The sequence below is a fragment of the Rana temporaria genome, chromosome 2 (genome assembly GCF_905171775.1).
Source record: "Rana temporaria chromosome 2, aRanTem1.1, whole genome shotgun sequence".
NCBI lineage: Eukaryota > Metazoa > Chordata > Amphibia > Anura > Ranidae > Rana > Rana temporaria.
The window spans coordinates 12,509,591-12,529,062 of NC_053490.1; the positions used below are offsets into that span (position 1 = coordinate 12,509,591).

At 45.3% G+C, this 19,472-nt stretch overlaps 1 protein-coding gene and 1 pseudogene across 1 annotated transcript; both read left to right on the forward strand.

Annotated features, from left to right (window-relative positions):
* Window positions 1-1,456: 1,456 nt before the first annotated feature.
* LOC120928154 lies at window positions 1,457-8,744 on the forward strand (annotated as a pseudogene).
* A 47-nt stretch (window positions 8,745-8,791) lies between these two features.
* Window positions 8,792-14,824, forward strand: LOC120928155 (E3 ubiquitin-protein ligase TRIM39-like). The gene is made up of 2 exons (XM_040339266.1): window positions 8,792-9,927; window positions 13,598-14,824. Exons 1-2 carry the CDS (start codon window positions 8,869-8,871, stop codon window positions 14,195-14,197), a joined length of 1,659 nt encoding a protein of 552 aa, XP_040195200.1. The 5' UTR covers window positions 8,792-8,868; the 3' UTR covers window positions 14,198-14,824.
* Window positions 14,825-19,472: the final 4,648 nt, after the last annotated feature.

Here is a 19,472-nt window from a genome sequence, read left to right on the forward strand (position 1 = left end):
CGGCTGTGTAACTTAAATCCGGTTATGGATGCGCATGCTCACGACGTCATTTTCCCGACGTGCTTAGCGCGGTTTTACGTTGCGCCGGGTTTTGAGAATCGCGACGGACGTAAAAAAAAAAATACGAGTTGCGGCAGGAAAAAAAAAAAATTGAAAAAAAAAAGACGGCGACGCGGGATAGAAGGGTCTACTTTTACAAGGCCTAAACAGTTTAGGCCTTGTAAAAGCAGCCCTAATTTTACGATTGCAAACTAATACTTACGGAGAAAAAACGAAGCTGAAAAGCTTCGTGGATCTCCGTAAGTGCTAATTTGCATACCCGACGCGGCATTTCGACTTGAAATGCCCCCAGCGGCGGATGCGGTACTGCATCCTAAGATCCGACAGTGTAAGTCTCTTACACATGTCGGATCTTCTCCCTATCTTTTGGAAACTGATTCTGTGGATCAGTTCCAAAGATAGAAACAGGGATACGCCGGCGTATCAGTAGATACGCCGGCGTATCCCTTTTGTGGATCTGGCCCAAAGGTTTCATATATTTTAATCACATTTTTCTCTTCAGTTTACCATCATCCGCACTTTGACTGATTTTTCTGTTAAATGTGACCATTGTCAGCATATCCTTCTCAGAAAGAAACAGAGATGGGGACTCCGAGGATGTACCATCCGGAGGGGACTACATTTACTGTATTTTTAATAAAAGGTCCTGTTTTTTTTTCCAATGCAACTCAAGGTAGACATAAAAACACAAAATAATGCAAATTAAAAAAAAATGAAAGCCAAATCCTAGGCAGATATAGAACTACATTATTGCAGCTCTCTAATCATTATTACATAATTTAATTAAATTTTTGGTTATACATGTAGGGTTTTGACTCGGTTTTCAACTTGGTATCAACGTCATTATCTAATCTACAGACGGTTGTTTTTTGTGATGAAAAAAAAACGACGTTTAAAATCATGAAATAAAACGACGTTTTTGAAACTTCATTTTCAAAAACGACGTTGCCTACACACCATCGTTTTCCCAAAATGCTCTAGCAAAGCGAGGTTACGTTCACCACTCTTTTCCATTGAAGCTCGCTTCATAACTAGCTTCTGATCATGCGCGGGTTTAAAAACGTCGTTTTAAACGTCGTTTTGCCCACACACGGTCATTTTTTGTGAAACAAAAAACGACGTTTTGAAAAACGACACAAAAAATTCAAGCATGTTCAAATTTTTTTTGTTGTCGTTTTTCAGAAGACATAAAACGACGTTTTCCCCACACACGGTCATTTTAAATGACGTTTTTAAAAACAACGTTTTTTTTTTCATCACAAAAAACGACCGTCTGTACACGGCATAATACTATGTGAATTAAAAAAAAAAAAAAAAAATTATGTAAAAAGTTTCCTTTCACAATTGTAATTGCAATCTTTAAAAAGCAGTCCAACTTTTTGCTCATTTCAGATCTGAATTCCGATGTAAACCCATGGCCTCTCTGAACCGGTCAGATGCCCCGGAGTTCATCCTCATTGGCTTCCCGGGTCTTCCAGAAAAATTCTACTCTTTAGTCTCCATATTGTTCTTTCTAATATATAACATTTCTCTCTACGCCAATTTAATTGTGGTGGTGTTACTTTTACTGAGGCGGCATCTCCACCAGCCCATGTATGTCATTATTGGAAACTTGGCCATCTCTGACCTACTTTTTGACACGTTGACCTTGCCAAAAATCATCGCCAAGTATTGGTTTGGAGACGGCTCCTTGACCTACACTGCATGTTTTATACAAATGTTTTTTGTCCATTATCTGGGAAGTCTTGATTCCTACATTGTCATGGTGATGGCCATTGACCGATATATTGCCGTTTGTAAACCTCTCCGATACCATTCTATTATCAGCAACAGATTGGTGGCCATCATCTGCCTCGTCTTCTGGATCTTTGCAGCTGCCATTGGCTTGGCTGTCACATCGTTGGGTCTGATCCTTCCTTTCCGAGGCACCAACAGAGTCAAGAGCTGTTTTTGCTCTCTCACCCCAGTGGCTGTTTTATCAACCGTAGATTCGGCTTCATCCAGAAGAACTGGGTTTGTTATCGCCATAATATCACACCTGTGTCCTTTTTCCTTTATTGTCTTCTCCTACATCATAATAATCTCAAAGGTCTATTCATCAGGACGGTCAGAGAACTGGCAGAAGGCCTTTTATACATGTACCACTCATTGGTTGGTTATTGGGTTGTATTTCATTCCTCGACTGACGGTGTACGTATATAACCAGATACAACTAATCCCCAACGCCGATCTCAATGTTTTTCTGATTTGTCTGTACACGTTTGCTCCACATTTCACCAGCCCCATCATATTCTGTCTGAGGACCGAGGAAATAAAGAGAACTCTTGGCAAAGTATTCAAACTGATTGCTAGTAATAATAAATATTGACATGAAATGGCTTCAGTTTTATTTTCCGAAAGTTTACAAGTTTTTACATTTATGTTTTAACCACTTCCAGACCGCTATACGCATATATGCGTCCACATTTTAAAGATGGATATCTCGGTAACGGCAGCAGCTGCTGCCACAACCGAGGTATCCATCTTTAGTGTGAGCGGTCCTGTAAAAGATAACGGTGGTCTCCGCGGCGGATTCGCCGCGAGATCGCCGTTATCGGCGGCGGGAGAGGCCCCCCCTCCCGCCGCTCTCCCGCGCCCTCCGCCGCTTACCGGAGCCGTCGGTAGCGGCGGAGGCGATCGGGTCCGCTCGGCTGCTGTGTGGGGATGCGAGTGAGGGAAAAATCGCCCCCACCCGTCCCCATAGCTCTGCTGGGCAGAAGTAACGTCAAAACGTCAGTCCCGCCCAGCGTTTTAGGCCCCGTACACACGACCGAACATGTCTGCTGAAACTGGTCCGCGGACCAGTTTCAGCAGACATGTTCGGACGTCTGTACAGCCGAGCGGACAGGATTCCAGCGTACATTTGCCCGCCAGACCGTTTTCGAGCGGACAAATGTTTCTAAAAATGTTTAGAAACATGCCCGCTGGAATCCTGCCCGTCGGACATGTTCGGTCGTCTGTACAGACTTACCATACATGTCCGAGCGGCCGCCATCCCTCGCATGCGTCGAATGACTTCGACGCATGCGTGGAAGCATTGAACTTCCAGGGCCGCGCACGTCGCCGCGTCATCGTCGCAGCGACGGTGCGGCCTCGTCACCGCGTAACGTGTACGCGCGGATTTCTGTATGATGGTGTGTACAGCCATCATACAGAAATCTCCGGGCGGGCATGTATGCTGAAAACGGTCCGGCGGACCGTTTTCATCGTACATGTTTGCCCGTGTGTACGAGGCCTTAAAGAAACATTTTTTTTTTTTGTCCTTTGAAAAAATTACCGTTTCAATTTCTTTTTTTTGCATTTTAGTCTAAATATGAGATCTGAGGTCTTTTTGACCCCAGATCTCATATTTAAGAGGACCTGTCATGCTTTTTTCTATTACAAAGGAAGTTTACATTCCTTGTAATAGGAATAAAAGTGATCATTTATTTATTTATTTCCAGTGTAAAAAATAATAAAATAAATAAAAATAAATACGAAAAAAAAAAAAAAAAATTTAAAGCGCCCCGTCCCGACAAGCTCACGCGCAGAAGCGAACACATACGTGAGTAGCGCCTGCATATGAAAACGGTGTTCAAACCACACAAGTGAGGTATCGCCGCGATCGTTAGCGCGAGAGCAATAATTCTAGCCCTAAACCTCCTCTGTAACTCAAAAAATGCAACCTATAGAATTTTTTTTAAACGTCGCCTATCGAGATTTTTAAGGTTAAAAGTTTGACGCCATGCCACGAGCGTGCGCAATTTGTAAGCGTGACATGTTGGGTATCATACTGGGCGTAACATTATCTTTCACAATATATAAAAAAATTGGGCCAAATTTATTGCGGTCTTATTTTTTAATTCCAAAAAGTCAATTTTTTCCCAAAAAAGTGCGCTTGTAGGACCGCTGTGCAAATATGGTGTGACAAAAAGTATTGCAATGATTTATGATTTATTTTGCTTTTAAAGGTAAAAGAGATCAGGGGGCAGATCCTCAAAGATCTGCACCGGCGCAGCGTATCTGAGATACGCTACGCCGCCGTAACTTACCTGGCTTTGGTTTGAATCCAGAAAAAATTTGCGCCGTGAGTTACGGCGGCGTAGTGTATTTCTCGTGGCGTAAAGGCGCGGAATTCAAATGTGGCGAGTAGGGGGCGTGTTTCATTTAAATGAAGCGCGTCCCCGCGCCGAACGAACTGCACATGCCCCGTCCGTCAAAACTCCCAGGGTGCATTGCTCCAAATGACGTCAAAAGGACATCATTGTTTTTGTCGTGAACGTAAATGGCGTCCAGCCCCATTGACGGACGACTTACACAAAAACAACGTAATTTCAAAATTATACGCGGGAACGACGGCCATACTTAACATTGAGTACGCCACCAGATAGCAGCTTTAACTATACTCCGGAAAAAGCCGAACGGAAACGACTTAAAAGAATGCGACGGCCGCTCGTACATTCGTGGATCGTCGGAAAAAGCTAATTTGCATACTCGACGCGGATTACGGCGGGAACGCCACCCAGCGGCCGCCGGAAAATTGCATCTTAGATCCGACGGCGTACTAAGGCGTACGCCTGTGGATACCAAAACAAAGATACAACGCGCAAAATTTGAAATTACGCCGGCGTATCAACAGATACGTTGGCGTAATTTCTTTGAGGATCTGCCCCCAGGAGTCAGATCTCTCAATAAAGAGGACCTGTCACCCTTTTTTCTAGTACAAGGGATGTTTACATTCCTTGTAATAGGAATTAACCACTTCAGCCCCGGAAGGATTTGCCCCCAGGCCATTTTTTGCGATGCAGCACTGCGTCAATTTACCTGACAATTGCACGGTTGTGCGACGCTGTACCCAAACAAAATTGATGTCCTTTCTTCCCCACAAAGAGAGCTTTCTTTTGGTGGTAATTGATCACTTCTGCGGTTTTTATTTTTTGCACTATAAACAAAAATAGAGCGACCATTTTGAATATAATATAATACATATCCAGTTCAGGCTGATATGTGTTCTTTCTACATTTTTTTGGTAAAAAAAAATCACAATAGGCGTATATTGATTGGTTTGCACAAAAATTAGGGGATAGATCTATGGCATTTTTATAATCCTTTTTGTTTTTTACTAGTAATGGTGGCGATCTGTGATTTTTAGCAAGACTGCGACATTGCGGCGGACAGATCGGACACTTTTCCCATCATTGGTGTCAATGGGAGGAATAGTGCCCTTCATTGGTGACTACTGGAGGAATAGTGCTCCATTACTGGTGTCAGTGGGAGGAATAGTGCCTCATCATTGGTATCAATAGGAGGCATGGTGCCCCATCATTAGTGTCAATGGGAGGAATAGTCCCCTGATGAAGTCACGAGGTACGTAACAGCGTAGGGATTCGAGATCACGTGACACCTGCGTAAGCCGGAGGCCAGCAGAGAAACGTAAGACGGCACTGTGTACGCTGCGTCCTGTACATTATTTGCATTACCACTATTTTTACTGATGTAAGAGTCCATTTTTTTATCCATCAATAAAGTACCCCCTTTTTTTACTGTACTTCACCATTGGAGGCATCCGTTTTTTTCTCTCTCCCCCCCGGCTCACATGGAGCATTGAGCACCTTTACAGGTCCATCGCCCATTTGAAATTGGTACCAGCTGCAGGTGTAAGAGGCGGCTATAGAGGACACTATCGGGAAGGAGTGAGACATATACCCCGGACCCGCATACACCCATGCTACATGCCATCATATAGTAGCAGCAAGGTGAGAGTTCTGGGAGACTCATTATGGATGCTTCTTCATTTTTACACTGCTTAACCACCAGCCATTTTTGAGAAGACCACCATACTAGTTCATTGAGATCATCATACTCCTTAGCTTAAGGACATTCTTTATTTATTTATTTTCTTAAACACTATGGGCCAGATTCTCGTAGAATGGCGTATCTATAGGCGGGCGTAACGTATCCGATTTACGTTACGCCGCCGCAACTTACACGGGCAAGTGCTGTATTCTAAAGCACTTGCTCCGTAAGTTGCGGCGGCGTAGCGTAAATCGGCCGGCGTAAGCCCGCCACATTCAAATGTGGAAGGGGGGACGTGTTTTATGTTAAACTACTGTGACCCGACGTGATTGACGTTTTTCACGAACGGCGCATGCGCCCTCCGTGGAAATCTCCCAGTGTGCATTGCTCCTAATACGCCGCAAGGACGTATTGGTTTTGAAGTGGACGTAAATTACGTCCAGCCCCATTCATGGACGAGTTACGCAAACGACATAACTTTTTTAAATTTTGACTTAACATTGGCTGCGCCTCATATAGCAGGGGCAACAATACGCCGAGAAAAGCCTAACGTAAATGTCGTAACTTTACTGCGTTGGCCGCGCGTACGTTCGGGAATTCGCGTATCTAGCTAATTTGCATACTCGCCGCGGAATTCGACGGAAGCGACACCTAGCGGTCAAAAAAAAAATTGCAGTTTAGATCCAACGGCGTAAGAGACTTACGCCTGTCAGATCTAATGGATATCTATGCGTAACTGATTCTAAGAATCAGTCGCATAGATACGACGGCTCGGATTAGGACTTACGACGGCGTACATGGCGCTGCGCCGTCGTAAGTTCTCTGAGAATCTGGGCCTATTCATTTATTTATTTTTTATCCATCTATCCATTGTTGGATTCACTGTCACTTTGTGATTTAGGTTGATTGTATTTCATTACCATATCGTTTTACTCTACATCAGGCTTACTGATGGACATGTTACTGATGGATATGGTATGAGTGTTTGTTGTGAACACGTATTTGAATCGTTTTTTACTATTGTTTGGAGCTCTTATCACATTTTTATTTCAATGGGAGGAATAGTTCCCAATCATTGGTATTAATGGGAGGAATGGCGTCCCATCATTGGTTACACAGGAGGAATAGTGCCGCATTACTAGTATCAATGGGAAGAATAGTGCGCCATCATTGGTGTCAATGGGAGGAATAGTGTCCAATCATTGGTATTAATGGGAGGAATAGTGTCCCATCATTGTTATTAACCACTTAAGGACCGGACCAATATGCTGCTAAATGACCCAAGGGGTTTTTACAATTCGGCACTGCGTCGCTTTAACAGACAATTGCGCGGTCGTGCGACGTGGCTCCCAAACAAAATTGGCGTCCTTTTTTCCCCCACAAATAGAGCTTTCCTTTGGTGGTATTTGATCACCTCTGCGGTTTTTATTTTTTGCTCTATAAACAAAAATAGAGCGACAATTTTGAAAAAAATGCAATATTTTGTACTTTTTGCTATAATAAATATCCCCCAAAAACATATATATATATATAAAAAAAAAAAAATTTCCTCAGTTTAGGCCGATACGTATTCTTCTACCTATTTTTGGTAAAAAAATTGCAATAAGCGTTTATCGATTGGTTTGCGCAAAATTTATAGCGTTTACAAAATAGGGGATAGTTTTATTATTTATTTATTTTTTACTACTAATGGCGGCGATCAGCGATTTTTTTCGTGACTGCGACATTATGGCGGACACTTCGGACAATTTTGACACATTTTTGGAACCATTGTCATTTTCACAGCAAAAAATGCATTTAAATTGCATTGTTTATTGTGAAAATGACAGTTGCAGTTTGGGAGTTAACCACAGGGGGCGCTGTAGGAGTTAGGGTTCACCTAGTGTGTGTTTACAACTGTAGGGGGGTGTGGCTGTAGGTCTGACGTCATCGATCGAGTCTCCCTATAAAAGGGATCACTCGATCGATGCAGCCGCCACAGTGAAGCACGGGGAAGCCGTGTTTACATACGGCTCTCCCCGTTCTTCAGCTCCGGGGAGCGATCGCGATGGGGCGGCTATAAACGAATAGCCGCGCCGTCATCCCGGATCGTTCCCTGCGGGGATCCGACCGCCGCATGTAGCGGAGGGGGGGGGGGTCCCCCGACCCACGTCTAGGCAGGGACGTACAGGTACGCCAATGTGCCTGTATGTGCCATTCTGCCGGCGTACCTATACATGTGGCGGTCTGGAAGTGGTTAATGGGAGGAATGGTGTCCCATCATTGGTTAATAAGGGGGGAATAGTGCCCCATTACTGGTATTAATGGGAAGAATAGTTCCCCATCGTTGTCAATGGGAGGAATAGTTCCCAATCATTGGAAATTAATGGGAGAAATAATGCCCCATCATTGTTGTGAATTGGAGAAATAGTGGCCCATCATTGGTGACTACGGGAGAAATAGTGACCCATTACTGGTGTCAGTGGAAGGAATTGTGCCCCAATGTCGGTGTCAGTGGCAAGAACTATGGCCCACTGTTACTGACAGTGAAGGGAATAATGCCCCAAGGCCTGGATAAAAGCAAGCAAAGGGCCGCATCCGGCCCCCGGGCCGCAGTTTGGAGACCACTGCCCTAAACTGTTATTGAGCCATTGAGGAAAAGGAAATATGCCTGGCTGTGCTTGCACTAAAACTTGGAGGAAAGGACCGGCTTATCGTTTGCGGCTCCTTCAGGGGTGAGGCTACACTTGTGTCTCCTTTCATATTTAGTAAAAATGGACTTGACGGAAGCAAACAGAGAATTAGAAATTCCTGACAGCCTAGAAGGTCAGACTCATTGTGTGATATCCTTGTACTGCACACATACCACCTACTTCTCTGCAGATAGATAATCTATTGTATAAAATACTAATTCCAGTCTCAGCCTCGCCCTCCTCAGTGTAAACGTCCAGAACTGGTTATACTACTTCTGGTGCCAGACCATTTCCCTGGAACTTCTCTTTTCCATTGTGAACGATGGCTTCCAGACTAAGAGCCGAGCTGGAGTGTTCTATCTGTCTGAACATTTACTCTCATCCCGTAATGCTAAAATGCGGACACAACTTCTGCCGGGTCTGTGTTGAGCTCTTGCTGGATACCCAGGAGAAGTCTGGAGTTTTTTCCTGTCCGGAATGCAGAGAAGAGTTCAGCAAACGTCCCGTACCAGAGAGGAACCGAAAACTTTGTAATATTGTGGAAAACTTTCAGTCTTCTCAGCCAGGACTGCAGGGGAACGGGATCTCCTGTACTTTCTGTATTGATATTCCTCTACTGGCTGTGAAATCCTGTCTTCATTGTGAAGCTTCTCTGTGTGACAACCACCTGCAAATCCACAGCAAGTCACCAGAACACGTCCTATGTGACCCCATCACTTCCCTGGAGAGCAGGAAATGCTCCGTCCATAAGAAGATCCTGGAGTATTACTGCCCTGAGGACTCCAAATGTATCTGTGTGTCCTGCAGGCTGGATGGAGAACATCGGGGACACCAAGTGGAGACTATTGATGAGGCCTCTGAGAAGAAGAAGGAGAAACTTAGGCATGTTCTGAAGGAACTTCTGGCAAAGACAGAGGAGATGGAAAAAAGAGACCAGAGTCTGCAGGAACACAAGAGTAAAGTAGAAGAAAAAGCAGTTAATGAAACCGAGAGAGTCGTTGCCCTGTTCAAAGATCTCAGGAGACGTCTGGAGGACCTGGAGAAGAAAGTCCTGAAGGAGATCTCCGGACAGACAGACGGAATCTCCCTTCTGATCCAGCAGCTAGAGATAAAGAAGGAGGAGATGTCCCGGAAAATGCGCCACATTGAGGAGCTGTGCAACATGACGGATCCACTGACTGTCCTACAGGATACTGATGGCTTCTGTGATACTGAGGACAAGGATGACAAGGACGGAAGGAGATATTTCGAACTGCCTAATGATGGAGGGGATCTGGATGTGGCTGGGATATCACACACTTTACACACAGGTTTATCGAATATAATAACAGGGATAAATGGAGCAATCTACATAGCGGAACCTGTAGACATATTACTAATGGTAAGTGGGAGGGTGCAACGGTAAGTGGGAGGGTGCAACGGTGAGTGAGAGTGCAACGGTGAGAGAGTGCAACAGTGTGAGAGAGAGAGAGAGTGCAACGGTGAGAGAGAGAGAGAGAGTGCAGCAGTGAGAGGGGGAGAGAGAGAGTACAACGGTGAGAGAGAGAGTGCAACAGTGAGAGAGAGAGTGCAACGGTGAGAGAGAGAGAGAGTGCAACGGTGAGAGAGAGAGAGAGTGCAACGGTGAGAGAGAGTGCAACGGTGAGAGAGAGTGCAACGGTGAGAGAGAGTGCAACGGTGAGAGAGGGAGAGTGCAACGGTGAGAGAGGGAGAGTGCAACGGTGAGAGAGGGTGTGCAACGGCGAGAGAGTGTGCAACGGCGAGAGAGGGTGCAACAGTGAGGGGGAGGGTGCAATGGTGAGAGAGAGAGGGTGCAACGGTGAGAGAGAGAAAGTGCAACAGTGAGAGAGAGTGTAACGGTGAGAGAGAGAGAGTGCAACGGTGAGAGAGGGTGTGCAACTGAGAGAGAGTGTGCAACGGCGAGAGAGGGTGCAACAGTGAGAGAGAGAGGGTGCAATGGTGAGAGAGTGCAACGGTGAGAGAGAGAGAGAGAGAGAGTGCAACGGTGAGAGAGAGAGAGAGTGCAACGGTGAGAGAGAGAGAGAGTGCAACGGTGAGAGAGAGAGAGAGAGTGCACCGGTGTGAGAGAGAGTGCACCGGTGAGAGAGAGAGAGAGTGCAACGGTGAGAGAGAGAGTGCAACGGTGAGAGAGAGAGAGAGTGCAACGGTGAGAGAGAGAGTGAGAGTGCAACGGTGAGAAAGAGAGAGAGAGTGCAACGGTGAGAGAGAGAGAGAGAGTGCAACGGTGAGAGAGAGAGTGTGCAACGGTGAGAGAGAGAGTGTGCAACGGCGAGAGAGGGGGTATCAAAGGTGACAGAGAGAGAGGGGGGGGGGTGAACCATGCTATGGTGAGAGAGAGATTATTATACAGATTACAATTTGCAGGGGCAGCAAAGGTGACAGAGAGAGAGAGGGGGGGGTGCACCATGCAATGGTGAAAGTCTGAGAGACTCTCACCATTGCATGGTGCACCCCCCCCCCCTGTCACCTTTGCTGCCCCTGCAAATTGTAATCTGTATAATAATCTCTCTCTCACCATAGCATGGTTCACACCCCCCCCCCCCGAGATTAGTGTACAGATTACAATTTGCAGGGGTAGCAAAAACGACAGAGAGGGGGGGGGGCACCATGCAGAGAGGGGGAGGGGGGCACCATGCAATGCCTGGTGAGAGAAAGATTGTTATAAAATCACAATATGCAGGGCAAGCAAAGGTAGGTGACACTGACAGAGAGAGGAGTAGAGGGGGGGGGGGGGGCGGGCTGCACCGTGCAATGGTTCATTATACTGTGACCTGACCTGAATTCTTGAGCTCCGACTCCGAGGACGGCCGCTGCCATTCACTCCTCCTGTGCTCTCACTTGTTACCTCCCTGCAGACAGACATTGTGGGCGGAGCTGGCGCCGCACAGGCAGATGAAACTTGGAAGGGGGAAATAGAGCAGAAGAACCACGGCGTTCTGACGTTCTCCTGCTCGGCTCCTCCCCTCAAGGTTTACATGGTCACGCGATCAAGGAGTCCTCCGCAGGCGCCAGATAGCCTTAGACCTGAGGCTGCAATTGGACTATATACTTTCTATCACGTTCACCTACCACTTTAAGGGGATTGGTTTGCAGGGGGGGGGGGCAGCAGCCCAATTCACGATCCTAAGCGCAGGCAGATTTTTTTTTTTTATTTTTTTGCATTTAACCACTTGACATCCGGGCCTATTTTGGCACTTTTCTCCTTCATGTAAAAATCTAAATTTTTCCCTAGAAAATTAATCAGAACCCCCAAACATTATATATATTTTTTTTAGCAGACACCCTAGGGAATAAAATGGCGGACATTGCAAGGTATTTGCGCAATAATTGTTCAAATGCCTTTTTTTGGGAAAAAAAACGGTTTCATGGATTAAAAAATAACAAAACAGTAAAGTTAGCCCAATTTTTTTGTATAATGTGAAAGATGTTACGCCGAGTAAATAGATACCTAACATGTCACACTTTAATATTGCACGCACTCATGGAATGGCGCCAAACTTCAGTACTTAAAAATCTCTATAGGCGACGCTTTAATTTTTTTTACAGGTTACTATTTTCGAGTTACAGAGGAGGTCTAGTGCTAGTATTGTTGCACACGCTCTAATGCACGCGACGATACCTCACATGTGGGGTTTGAAGGGCGTTTACATATGTGGGTGGGACTTGAATGCAAGTTCACTTCTAAGAGCGAGCTACCGGGGACAGGGGTGTTTAAAAAAAAAAAAAAAATGTATTTTTATTTTACTTCATTTTTTAACTTTAACACTTTATTTTACATACATATTTTTTTTTTGATCACTTTTATTTCCTATTACAAGGAATGTAAACATCCCTTGTAATAGGAATGTGTGTGACAGGTCCTCTTTATGGAGAGATGTGGGGTCAATAAGACCCCACATCTCTCCTACAGGCTTACAAGCATGATATCGGTGAAAAAAATTCACCGATCTAATGCCGACAGTGTATGATGTCACGCCCGGACCTCTGACGGTCATAGAGATGACTGGTGATCATCTGGTCACCAGTCATCTCTATGCTTTCCCAATGAACGCCGGCCGATTCGCTCTCCGGGCCCCCGATGGCACGGGAGAGCCCGGAGAAGCACAGAATCGCCGGCTGAAGATGGTGATATCTGAATTATGCCTCTAGCTGCAGGCATCATTCAGATATCACTGCACAAAGCTGAGGACGTCGATGGATCTCAAGTGGTTAAAAGGTAGAGGGGGGGGGGGGGGGATTGACCATGGAATGGTGAGAGAGAGAGAGATTATACAGTCCACATTACAATTTGCAGGGACAGAAAAGGTGACAGAGAAAGGGGGGGTGCACCATGCAACCCCCCCCCCCTTTCTCTGTCACCTTTTCTGCCCCTGCAAATTGTAATGTGGACTGTATAATCTCTCTCACCACCCCCACCCCCCCTCCCCTCTCTGAGATTATTAGACAGAAAATTTAGATTTTCCAGGGGCAGCAAAGGTAGGTAGGTGGCAGAGAGAGGAGGGGGGGGGGTGCACCGTTATATGGTGAGAGAGTCGAGAGAGATACAGCAGGATTTCTAGCCTTTTTTTCCTCACCTGCTCCAAGGGTGGCTGGTTACCTTCTTCTCCTCTGCGACACGTGACTCTGCACTGGGCGAGTGGGCGGTGCTGGCGCCGCACGGGAAGAAGGGAGAACGTCTGACGTTTGTTTCTTCTCCTGCTCGGCTCCTCCCCTCCCTCAGACACGTGACACACACGATCGCTCCAGTCCAGAGTCATGACAGACACAGCCGCGAAAGTGCAGCGGCGACTCGGCGAGCATGGCGGCCGCAAATCGCCGGCGGCCGGCCGCCGCTGCTTTTAAACATAAAATTAAAAATTATGTCACATGTGAGTGAGGTGAGAGGACAGTCTCTCCAGTGGGCTAAATTGAAAAGTGCGGCCGCGATGGCGGCCGCCGCCGCCCGTGGCCCAGCCACACAGGCAGCTACACTGGTTGATTTTTTACAGACAGCAGGCGGCCTACCGGGAATTTTCCCGCTATCCCGGTAGGCCAGTCCGGCCCTGGATTTGAACACAGCTCATAATAACCTACTTGTATCAGATGGCAAGAAAACGACATCTTTGACATGCGTAGACCAGAATCGCCCACTAACACCAAAGAGATTTCAGGGTTATCCTCAAGTGTTAAGCTGTCAGAGTTTCTCCTCAGGGCGACATTACTGGGAAGTAGACATCAGGGGGTCCCCATACTGGAGAGTCGGGATGTGTTATCCCAGTATAAATAGGAAAGGAGAGCGGTCACAGATCGGATTTAATGCTAAGTCCTGGTGTTTGTGTGACTCCGGTCTAGTGATACATGACAGTAAATCAATACAGGTATCTCATGATGACTGCGGTAAAAGATTCAGGATCTATCTGGATTACGAGGCCGGAAAGATCTCCTTTTATGAGATGAGTGTCCCAATCCAACACCTCCACACCTTCACCACCACCTTCACTGAGCCCCTCCATGCTGTCATAGGTGTGGGATCTGGTTGTATAAAAATACGTGGGGGAAGAGAGAGAAGTGACAAATTCTCCTGTAGACTGCTGACATCTATGGGATATGGGAGATTTCCCCCCTTCCCGAACCAATGCAATTTGCAGTAATCAGTTTTATTACTGTGGATAGAGTTAAAATGGTCATAGGTGTTATAATGTGAACATGCATGAAAAGTTAACCCCTATGTCTACTGGACTATATTTTACCACTAATACCCCCATATTGTAGCCCCTTATTATTGCTACTACAAATAGTCTGACACCAAAGGTTGGGATAAAACTGCCTGTTTACGGCCCCTTTATTAAAATAAAATAATTAACAGTATAAATCAAAAACAAAGCATAAACTTTTCTGTTGCCGATCTTTGGAGGCACTACTTATCCAACTCTTTACTTTTTATCTGCTTAACCATTTTATGGTCCCTGTCGCATTGCAACCGACTCGGGGATGAACCACTTCAGCAGATAACCATAAACTCCCAGTTAACCACGTAACTGGCATTCACCAGGGACCCATACCTCAGATGTGTCCCAACCATAAAATCCCAGTTAACCACGTAACTGGCATTCACCAGGGACCCATACCTCAGATGTGTCCCAACCATAAAACACCCAGTTAACCACGTAACTGGCATTCACCAGGGACCCATACCTCAGATGTGTCCCAACCATAAACTCCCAGTTAACCACGTAACTGGCATTCACCAGGGACCTATACCTCAGATGTGTCCCAACCATAAAACACCCAGTTAACCACGTAACTGGCATTCACCAGGGACCTATACCTCAGATGTGTCCCAACCATAAACTCCCAGTTAACCACGTAACTGGCATTCACCGGGGGACCCATACCTCAGATGTGTCCCAACCATAAACTCCCAGTTAACCACGTAACTGGCATTCACCAGGGACCTATACCTCAGATGTGTCCCAACCATAAACTCCCAGTTAACCACGTAACTGGCATTCACCAGGGACCTATACCTCAGATGTGTCCCAACCATAAACTCCCAGTTAACCACGTAACTGGCATTCACCGGGGGACCCATACCTCAGATGTGTCCCAAACCTTTAATTCCATCATTTTCAGGAGTGAAATCCTGGGGAAAAAAGTGTGGGAACTCCCACCCAAGATTGCTCATATGCATAATTACTAAACCGCATGTTTTTTTTTCCAATCCACTGTACCTTAGTAATCCTTTATGTTACTGGCCGCTTCCTGTATATGGATTCATCGGGTAGTGACTCGAACTGGGCATCGCCGCTTAGTGAAGGATTGGCTCGGGTGGCTCGGCAGCTCTAGTCCTGCAAAGGGAACTGCGTTCCTGCTGTGAAAAAAGTGCAGGGACTCCGTTCCCACGCGTTCCCACAGGACTTGAGCCCTGCTGTGGGGTTAATTTACTAAAACTGGAGAGTGCAAAATCTGGCGCAGATGTGCATGGTAGCCAATCAGCTTCTAACTTCAGCTTGTTCAATTAAACTTTGACAAAAATTACCTGGAAGCAAATTGGTTTCTATGCAGAGCTCCACCAGATTTTGCACTCTCCAGGTTTGGTAAATCAACCCCTGTATAATAATTTTACAATCTATTTTCTATATATAACAAAATATGATTTTTTGAGCCTAAACTATGCATTGAGGAGAGAGAAAAGCCTGCAGCAAAAAAAAGAAGAAGAAAAAAGAATAAGCGCAGGGCTACATGAAATGGGACCCGGTAGGCTGAGTAATGCCGCGTACAGAAAATAACTACAGTTCAATTATCAAATAATCAAATGATCCGTCTGTGCCAACAAACTAGTGAACAAAATTACAATAAATGCAATAAATAAATAATGCAATAAATTGAAAAATTGAAAAAAATAGATGACTAAATAAATAAACATATAAATAAAGTCCATTCAAAAATTGTTAAGTGAAATCCATTCAAATATGTCCTTAGCAGAGAACAATGTTGAAAATTCATGTGAAAGGTGTCGACCTCCACCATGAAAAGATCCCCCAAAAGTGCACTGATGGATGGCTTCTTACCACAAGACGTTGACCTAATTGTTTAGAAAAGGTCGCTTAAAGCAGTTGGTCACTAAACCAGTTGAAGGATTCAGCTGTGCAGCTTTATGTTTCCTAGACTCAGGTGCTCTCATAAAAGAGGGGAAAGGAGAACCGCCATAGTGAAATATTGTTTATTAAAATATAGCAGAAAAATAGTATAGCCAGATGGCCTCTTACTTTAGCAGTGCCTAGGACCCGGCACTGAGGCTAGTCGGCATGGCAGGAACACTGCGATAAAGGTTCCTCGCTGGGGAACTAGCGTGTGAGATGAGGTTTCCTCGCTGAAGAGCCGGCGTGCGTTCCAAGCACGGGAACCAGCGGGACCGGAAGTGCGTCGTTCGTACGTAACTAGGCGCCTCGACGTACGTTTCGTGGTAAACACGTCGTCAGGAAGGCTTCCTGACGACGTGTTTACCACGAAACGTACGAAGTTCAATGCTTCCAAGCATGCGTCGACTTGATTCTGAGCATGCATGGATTTTTAACCGATGGTCGTGCCTACTAACGATCGTTTTTTTTTTCTATCGGTTAGGAATCCATCGGTTAAATTTAAAACAAGTTGGCTTTTTTTTAACCGATGGTTAAATAACCGATGGCGCCCTACACACGATCGGTTTTGACCGATGAAAATGGTCCATCAGACCATTCTCATCGGTTTAACCGATCGTGCGTACGCGGCATCAGTGAGGGTTACAATTATTCCTGAAGTTAACTTGAGCTCACAGGGGATTGGTCAGAGCGGTGTGAGAGGGAGGCAGTGCAGAGTGGAGGTCAGAGGTACAGACATCCGGTCAGCACACGAGGATTAGAAAAGCTCCCGCCCGCCCCCTCTAATTATTTGAGATTGGTTGCAATGGGTAATATGTTGGATAATGTTGGTCTATTGTTTGTGTTTGTTGTTTTTTCCTTTGTGTTTTTCTTTTCTTTTAGGAAGGTGGTTGGGTCTTTGGAGGCATTTGGAAGTAACCTAAAACCTAACTTCCTGGGAAAATTCAATTAAATCTCTTGCCCAGAATAGTCACCAGGATTTCCATGAAAGGGGGCTGACTTATGTAGTAAGCCCTCCAATCATGAGCCCAGCTAGGGAAACCAATGGGACATCAGCAGCCAGGGATATACACAGCGGAGATGGGTGGAAAAACTCTCTGGATGGGACGCCAGGCGGCAGGATGGTACTAAAAGGTATTTATGGGAAAAGGTCTCTCTTACATGTAACTGGATATGTGTGTACATTAATGTTTTAATGGAATATACTCTGTATTCCTCCATGTAAATATTTGTATTTCAACCTACTATTTCCTTTGTGTTTAAGACTTTAGATATTTTCTGTGTATTAGATAGACTTGTTAACATTACATAATAAATGTTATTATGTTAAACGCTTTCACTTCTGGTCAAAAGAACTCTCATTTAACCCACGTCATATCTTTGAGATATTAAATCTTAAATATAGGTTTTAACCACTTAAGGACAGAGGGCCAGATTCACAAAAGAGATACGACGGCGTATCTCCTGATACGCCGTCGTATCTCTGTTTCTATCTATGCGACTGATTCATAGAATCAGTTACGCATAGATATCCCTAAGATCTGACAGGTGTAATTGTTTTACACTGTCGGATCTTAGGATGCAGTACCGCGGCCGCCGCTGGGGGGAGTTCGCCTCGTAAACCAGCGTCGGGTATGCAAATTAGGAGTTACGGCGATCCACGACAGATTTTCGCGTTCGCTACGTCGCCGCTAGTCTAGTTTCCCGTCGCAAAGTTAGTCGTTATTTGACCTGCCCTAACTTTACACAGCAATCGTTTTGCTGTATAAAGTATGGCGGTCGTTCCCGCGTCGAAATTTAAAAATTAACGTCGTTTGCGTAAGCCGTCCTGGAATACGGAATTACGCTACGTGCGTCGCCGTTCGAAAAAATTACGTCACTGCGCGCAAAGCACGGCGGGAATTTCCGAAACGGAGCATGCGCAGTAGGTCCGGCGCGGGAGCGCGCCTAATTTAAATGGCACACGCCCCTTTAAATTGGCCCGCCTTGCGCCGAACGACTTTACGATACACCGCCGCAAGTTTCCAGGTAAGTGCTTTGTGGATCGGGCACTAAAACTGGAAACTTGCGGCGGTGTATCGTAAACGGGTTACGTTACACCGGCGCTCTTGTACGTGAATCTGGCCCAGAAGGTGTTTTTCAGATTTGGTGTTTACAAGACTAAAACAGTTTTTTTTGCTAGAAAATTACTTAAAACCCCCAAACATTATATATATTGTTTCTAACACCCTAGAGAATAAAATAGTGGTCATTGCAATACTTTTTGTCACACCGTATTTGCGCAGCGGTCTTACAAGCGCACTTTTTTTGGAAAAAAATCACTTTTTTGAATTAAAAAATAAGACAGCAATAAATTTGGCCCAATTTTTTTATATATTGTGAAAGATAATGTTACGCTGAGTAAAATGATACCCAACATGTCACGCTTAAAAATTGCGCCCGCTCGTGGCATGGCGTCAAACTTTTACCCTTAAAAATCTCGATAGGCGACGTTTAAAAAATTCTATAGGTTGCATTTTTTGAGCTACAGAGGAGGTCTAGGGCTAGAATTATTGCTCTCGCTCTAACGATAGTGACGATACCTCACTTGTGTGGTTTGAACACTGTTTTCATATGCGGACGCTACTCGCGTATGCGTTCGCTTCTGCGCGCGAGCTCCTTCGGGACAGGGCGCTTTAAAAAATATTTTTTTTTCCTTATTTTTTTTTATTTATTTTATTATTTTTTATACTGGAAAAAAACATTGATCACTTTTATTCCTATTACAAGGAATGTAAACATCCCTTGTAATAGAAAAAAGCATGACAGGTCCTCTTATATATGAGATCTGGGGGTCAAAAAGACTTCACATCTCATATTTAGACTTCAATGCAAAAAAAAAAAAAAGTAAATTTTGTCATTTGAAAAAATGACAACAAAAAAAATGTCGCTGAAGCACCCGCTGCCGATAACGGTGATCTCGCGGCGAATCCACCGCGGAGACCACCGTTATCTTTTACAGGACCGCTCACACTAAAGATGGATATCTCGGTTGTGGCAGCAGCTGCTGCCGTTATCGAGATATCCATCTTTAAAGTTCCGCCGTATATAGTCGTAAGGGAAGTGGTTAAATATAGGTTTTAACCACTTAAGGACCGCCTAACGCCAATATACGTCGGCAGAATGGCACGGCTGGGCACAATCACGTACCTGTACGTGATTGTTAAATGCCCAGCCGTGGGTCGCGACCCGGTCCGAAGCTCCGCGGCCGCGGGACCCGCGGACCCGATCGCCGTTGGAGTCCCAC

Coding starts and splice junctions, on each gene's coding strand:
- LOC120928155 (XM_040339266.1), top strand. CDS start 8,869: ATGGCTTCCAGACTAAGAGCCGAGCTGGAGTGTTCTATCTGTCTGAAC. Junction 9,928..13,597: donor CTGTAGACATATTACTAATG/GTAAGTGGGAGG, acceptor CTATCCCGGTAG/GCCAGTCCGGCCCTGGATTT.